Source organism: Rhipicephalus microplus, chromosome 3 (assembly GCF_043290135.1).
Source record: "Rhipicephalus microplus isolate Deutch F79 chromosome 3, USDA_Rmic, whole genome shotgun sequence".
Lineage (NCBI taxonomy): Eukaryota > Metazoa > Arthropoda > Arachnida > Ixodida > Ixodidae > Rhipicephalus > Rhipicephalus microplus.
The window spans coordinates 22337695-22343782 of record NC_134702.1 but is presented as its reverse complement, the minus strand read 5'-3'; the positions used below and the strand labels follow the sequence as shown (position 1 = coordinate 22343782).

Genomic DNA, 6088 nt, shown 5'->3' with positions numbered 1-6088 from the left:
AGGGAATGGACCAATGTACGAGTGGGCGGTTGTCAAGGTCCCGTGAGAGAGAGAACGAAGGAGTTGATGCAGAAAAGGGATAAATGAGTGGGTGAGGGAAGGGGGGGGGGGGGGTATAAGCTATTCACGACTACTTCGGGTTGCCAGCCACCACTGGGAAAGGAGTAAACGTGAGTGAAAGTGAGAGGACGCATGCGCATAGAAACACATAAGAGATAACACTTGTGTGCAGACTCGGATATACAACCCGTAACACGCAAGCACACTCGCTAACGCGCACCTCCACGGGCACAGTAGAGGTTTTTAGTTTGACGTTTTTACGCTCCGCTTAGCAGCTAAGCGGAGCGGGAACGCGAGTGCGCATGCGCCCTCCGCTAAGGCCTTAAGCGGGTTACCGGAGCGGGGAATACGTTCCGCTTACGAGCAGCCTAAGCGGAGCGCGGTGCGTCGCTGCCGTTTTTGCAAGCGGAAGGGGGACAACGTGCGCGCCCTCTCTCGTGCGTGCAACAACTTTGCTCATTTCAAGATGGCTGCCTCCGGAGATGGCACGTTTTCCGCGAGTGCTGCAGCTTGGCTGTCACCTGCCCAGCGCAAGCAGCGAAAACGCTTTCGCATCGACGAAGATTTATGCCTCTTGAAAGAAGTGGTGTGTACTGACCCATTCAGCAATCCCGCCGCGTGGGAGGACGTGCTTCGAAATGTCACGAGGGCGATAAATCGCGAGCTGACCATTCGCGGCATAAGAGAGCGAGTGGACCTCCTCATCGGATATTTTCGACAGCAGGACACAGTGAACCTGAGGAAGTGAGTGCTTCCTTACTTTATTAGTAAACGCTGTTCAAGTGCTGTAGATGAAGCAGTCGCATCGTAACGTACTTGATTGCTCCGTAGGTCCGGCACCGAAGAACAATATGGAGAGCGGGAACAGCTGCTTCAGGACGTATCGGACCTCATGAGGGAGGTCAATTATGCCCCGAGAACCGTGCCGCGGAAGGCAAACGGCATGGGACTGTCGAAAAAAAACGGCGTGGGGCCACGACAGCCCACTCAACAACTAGCATCGTCCAAGGCGCGCAGAGCCCAGGCTCTGCTAATTAGGGATGCTGCAATGGCATCTTTACCCGCTGTCCGGGCCTCAGACGACGGACAGAAAAATGGCAAGTAATCTGGAGTGGAGGGTAACAGCAACCCACCCCTAAACTTGTACTATGAAAACTGTGAAGTGTTCATCTTGGCGATATCTGTATCGGGAGTGACGGCATATATTTCAATGGCAGTGTTCACAGAATGAATTGTTGTGACACAGTAGTCAGACAGGTTACCTAGCTGGACAGTTTGCACTATAAATATTACATTATTCAGTAATATGCTGGCCACTGTGCCTGTTCATTATATGGCATTGATCCTCAGGCAGTCAATATACTACATTCCCACGTTGTGGATGTGTGATGTACTTAATCGGCACTCAGTGAGAAATGACTGAATTTAAAAATAATCTAATGCTTTGTTTCAGCTTGCTGAATGTTTCTCATAACTGCAGTGAACATATTTGTGAATTAAGCTCATTAACTGGGAAAACAAATATCTATTTTGACAGATATAGGGAAGAAAGGTAGTTTTTATTCTGTGTGAATTATTTCTTCAGGGGTCCTATAGTATTACTAATGACATTCTCATTCATGTGCCTCGTTTTCTATGTGCAGATGAGGCAACAGCAACAAATATGCTGTTGGCTATCTATGAGGATGAGCTCAGTCAGCCACCATACAGAGATAGAGGTGACGGGACAGCAGGCGACAGAACCACAACCAGCCCAGCTGGAGAGGTGCCGGCTGCTGCACCAGGCGTGCCGGCTGCTGCACCAGGTATGTGCAAAGTACATTAGACGTAAAATATATCTTTATTTACTTATTCACAGCGTGTACAACAAGGCACATTAAACAAATGTTCGTAGGCAAAAAACACATGAGAAGCAAGTGCACCCTTACTACTATGCAAATGTATATTCTTTAATACTACTACTAGCAGAAATTCGCACATGAAAGTGTTTATGCACGATGCTGCAAGGCAAGTTGCACCGTGTAATCATTGTGCAAAATACTACAAAACATAAATTAAAAAGTGATATACACAATGCCTTAGCTAATATGCTCAGTGCCTAACTTCTGATGATCATTCATGCCCTTGTAGCACAGGATACCTTGGAAACAGATACAATAGAGGACAGCGACGCTGACCAGGAGGCTCAAGGGGGCAACGCTGCTCATGATGCTCAAGGGCCCCTTCGTGCGCGGGAACGGCGGCGTTGCAGACAGTCTGCTGTTCCGACAGGTATTGCAAATCAGACTTGCATGATTTTTCAAGTTGCACCAGATGATGCATAGCTCTCATTGCATTGAAATAACATTCATGCGCTACATGTGATTCGTTTGCTTGTTTTTTCAATGCTAATTCAAGGCTTGGCATTCATCATACCCGAATGTGATAAGATGGCGCTGATCCCAGAGTAAATTAGTTATGAGCTGTAACACTTTAGAAGTACGTCATTTGTGTTCTACTTCATTTTATAGGAATCAGAGGCCTCCAGGCCCTTGGACTGCAGCTGCTTCTGAAAAGGGAAGAGAATGAGTTCCTTCTCCGGCAGAAGGAAATGGAGCTAGAACACCGACGGCTGGACCTCGAGGAACGTCGTACGACAATAGCAGAAAGAAAACTATTATTGGAGGAAGAGCGCTCGAAAATGGAGGCGCAGCGCCAGAATTCTACTGAAATTCTCCAGGAAATAAGCAACAAGATTGATCAATTAGAAAAAAAATTATTAGCCTACACAAATAAAAAAAACTGTGTCGAAAGAATCCGCTCAGTTCTTTGGTCTCAAATATTCTTCCAGCTGAGGAGGTTCAACTTGAAAGTATTGAGATACCTGTGAGCTATACATACAAGTGTGGCAATTAGCAAGTATTGTGCCAACTTTGTACATGCGTGACACGTTCTGCCGTTTGAGTCTCTGATTTTTACGAAAATCCAGAAAAGCAAACAAGCCTGCAATCTTTCCGAAACCCCATTCGACTGCTTGTCTAACGGAACTCATTCTCTTGTTTAATGCCCGCTGCTGCACAGTCACGTTCCCGCCATAAGGTTTCAGCAGCAGAGGTCGCAGTGGATAGGCAGGGTCACCATACAAACAAAAGCTGTGGCCTTTGGCAAGCTTCTCTAGCTTGCAATAGGTGTTGCTCTTTCGAAGGATACCTGGAAATACAGGAGGACATGAAAACATATTGCCACATGATATGCGACACTGAATGCTTCATAAAATTCTTGCCACTTCCCCATAAATTTACACAAATGTTAAGTGGACTCTGTAGTGTGCACTTTTTAGATTCACTCTTTCCAAATAAAAAAAAAAGAAAAAGCTTTGATGCCTATCCAAGTAGGAAGGTTTCTTCACAGTGCTATGCAGTAAAACACATTTATAATGCATTTATAAATAGAACCTGCATGGCATTACCTGTGACGAGTTATGACTGAAGACTTGTTGCAGAGTAACAAAGAAAACTTGGCCACAGCATTATAATGGTAACTGGGGCATGCATTTATCATTTTAGCTTGCACCTTATTCTCAAAATAAACAGTTCACAATTTTTTCAGGTTCTCTTTGCAACACCATTAAATTTGAATAATATGCTTCTTTCTACTGTAACCACAATTAGTTGTCCCAGACTGAGTGTACTTCACAACATTAGTACGAAGTGATAGCTTGTTTGCTGAAGTAGCACAGAGCACTCCCTCAGATAGGCGCGATGATGCTTTTTTTTTTTTTCGAAGTTGGACACATAGGACGGGGCTCAGTATAAGAAAAATAACTTGCCTGCGTCATGCCGGCTGCCGACGTACGGACCGTTCAGTTGGCAAATGATTCCATTAGGACACATGATGGACTGATATTTAAGGGCGTGAAAGCGCTTATGCCCTGAAAAGAACCGCTTCTGGTCCTTCGATGGACGGCAAATGGCTCGCGCTGTCCCGTCGATGAAGCCCCAACAGTTGTGCAACGGCGCCCCTTTGGAATGCACAGCCTGCGATAAAATGTTATTTTAGATTAGAAGTAACAAAACAAATTAACAAACTTCATACCTCGGAAAAGAGTCGGAGTTTAGCGATGTCCAGCCAGGTGTGGTTATTCACATCTCGCAGCAGATGTCCAAACGTGCTGTCAATGTGCGCGAGCACTGCATTAGTGGCTGAAGAAATCACTGAATAATGCCGCCCAAACAGCGGCTCCAGTTCTCGCAGCCTATTGGGATAAGCCAAACGCCGTAGCGTAAGGCAGAGTGCCTCAACTCCGGAAACGTGCACGCCCTGCGGCGTTGTCACATTTTCAGGCACTTGTAGTGCACGGCACAGGCTTCGCACATCATCTCTTTCAAACCTAAAATACGTGCGAAATTGTCCTCTGTCCATGCTCTCGATGTTCAAGAGGCCATGTCGTGACAGCGGGTCTCGCCGAGTGTATTGGAAGACTTCAAGGCACAACAAGTCCTCGATTTCGGACCACTTTAAAAGACCCATCAAAAATGGGTCCTCTAGCACACTCGTCGGAGGCATCAATGGTTATGCAAACACAGTTTCAACGGTGAAAAATGAAAACGCCGCCACCACACACGCGTCAAAAGCGCAAACAACACACAGTGAATGCTTGCAATGGATCTGGAACGGAACCATGTTGGCTTTTGAGTGGCTACTATCAAGTCAGAGCTTGCTTCTTTGTCAAAAAAAATAGACGGTTAATACATTGAAAGTGGATTTTAAATACTTCATCAAAAGATCATTTATACGTTATTGTTTTGCTTTGTATACGTGAAAAAATGTTTTTTATTTTGTTTAGCGACGATGAAAACGACCAGAGGGCGCTGCAACTGCGAAAGGCACGCTTCGCTGTCGGCAACGGATAACTAAAAGAGAAAATTCAGCCGCCGCTCCGCTGCGACTTCGCGGGTGCTCCCGGAGCGGAGCGGACCACAAAAACGTCAAACTAAAAACCTCTAGTATCTACTCGTTCACGGTTAGGGATACGATACTATGTATTTTTTTATTGGACGGGACATCCGGTGGGCTCACAGGGAATACATGTAAATAATCATGGTTATGAGCAAGCTCAAAAAATAAGTGAAAATCTGAGCGGTATAATAATAATAATAATAATAATAATAATAATAATAATAATAATAATTTAAGTGTCCAGGAACAACCATAGGCCTTTTGCATTATTATTATGATTATTAAAACTTCCCGCTTTTTTGTACCATTCGTCAAAACACGATATGGCAAAGCTACCAGAAGGGTCTATGTCTCTACTGCTTTTAATGACATCCCGGACAGTGTTTTTTCGGCCACGACTAAACGCAGTCTACGAAAGAGCCTAAGGTCTCTTTAACGCTGCATCAGTTATCGCATTATGGGTAAAATCTGTTTCAAATTTTTTCAATACTTATCTTCATATTTCTGCTGTTTAGGTAGTATTGCTTCCGCTAATTTGATTGATTGTTATTGCGTGTAAATGTAGCCTAAATGAGTTACATGTGTTCTTTCTCTTATTGTTTAGATGAAAAGCTTTTCAATATGTATGCCATCTCTCGTCTGCCGATGTGCCAGGCCAAGTCCTCCAAGCCACCGTCTGGCTTTGACAAGCCCGTTATTTGTTTTTTACAGCTCAAGAAGACAGTAAAGATTATTATTATTATTATTATTATTATTATTATTATTATTATTATTATTATTATTATTATTATTATTATTATTATTATTATTATTATTATTATTATTATTATTATTATTATTATTATTATTATTATTAGCACACTTGACCTACGCACCTAAATCAGGGTGCGATTATGAGGTATGCCGCAGTGGCAATCTCCAGAAATTTTCACCTTCTGGTGCTCTTTAACGTGCACTCTACATCATTCAGTACACACGGGCCTCAAGAGTTACACCTCCGTCTAAACGCGACCACCGCAGTTGTGGTCGAATCCACAAGTTTCGGGTGAGGAACCAAGAGCCGCAACGACTGTACCACCGCGGCGGATCG

The 6088-nt window shown here is 44.2% G+C and overlaps 2 protein-coding genes across 2 annotated transcripts; one reads left to right on the top strand and one right to left on the bottom strand.

Annotated features, from left to right (window-relative positions):
* The first annotated feature begins 297 nt into the window (after positions 1-297).
* Positions 298-2384, top strand: LOC142803630 (uncharacterized). The gene is made up of 4 exons (XM_075889070.1): positions 298-804; positions 892-1157; positions 1704-1865; positions 2191-2384. The coding sequence occupies exons 1-4, from the start codon at positions 527-529 to the stop codon at positions 2382-2384; spliced, it is 900 nt and encodes a 299-aa protein (XP_075745185.1). The 5' UTR covers positions 298-526.
* LOC119185555 (uncharacterized) lies at positions 1882-4952 on the bottom strand. The gene is made up of 3 exons (XM_075889069.1): positions 4135-4952; positions 3869-4076; positions 1882-3249 (listed from the first exon to the last, which is right to left on the bottom strand). The coding sequence occupies exons 1-3, from the start codon at positions 4603-4605 to the stop codon at positions 2861-2863; spliced, it is 1068 nt and encodes a 355-aa protein (XP_075745184.1). The 5' UTR covers positions 4606-4952; the 3' UTR covers positions 1882-2860.
* Between the last annotated feature and the right edge of the window lie 1136 nt (positions 4953-6088).

Bases quoted from the DNA above. Each gene is read 5' to 3' on its own strand.
- LOC119185555 (XM_075889069.1), bottom strand. From the start codon at position 4,605: ATGCCTCCGACGAGTGTGCTAGAGGACCCATTTTTGATGGGTCTTTTA. The intron at 4,077-4,134 runs GTATGAAGTTTG...ATTTTATCGCAG, and splicing joins AACTCCGACTCTTTTCCGAG to GCTGTGCATTCCAAAGGGGC. The intron at 3,250-3,868 runs GCAAGTTATTTT...CTGTATTTCCAG, and splicing joins CGGCAGCCGGCATGACGCAG to GTATCCTTCGAAAGAGCAAC.
- LOC142803630 (XM_075889070.1), top strand. From the start codon at position 527: ATGGCTGCCTCCGGAGATGGCACGTTTTCCGCGAGTGCTGCAGCTTGG. The intron at 1,158-1,703 runs GCAAGTAATCTG...TTCTATGTGCAG, and splicing joins AGACGACGGACAGAAAAATG to ATGAGGCAACAGCAACAAAT. The intron at 1,866-2,190 runs GTATGTGCAAAG...ATGCCCTTGTAG, and splicing joins CGTGCCGGCTGCTGCACCAG to CACAGGATACCTTGGAAACA.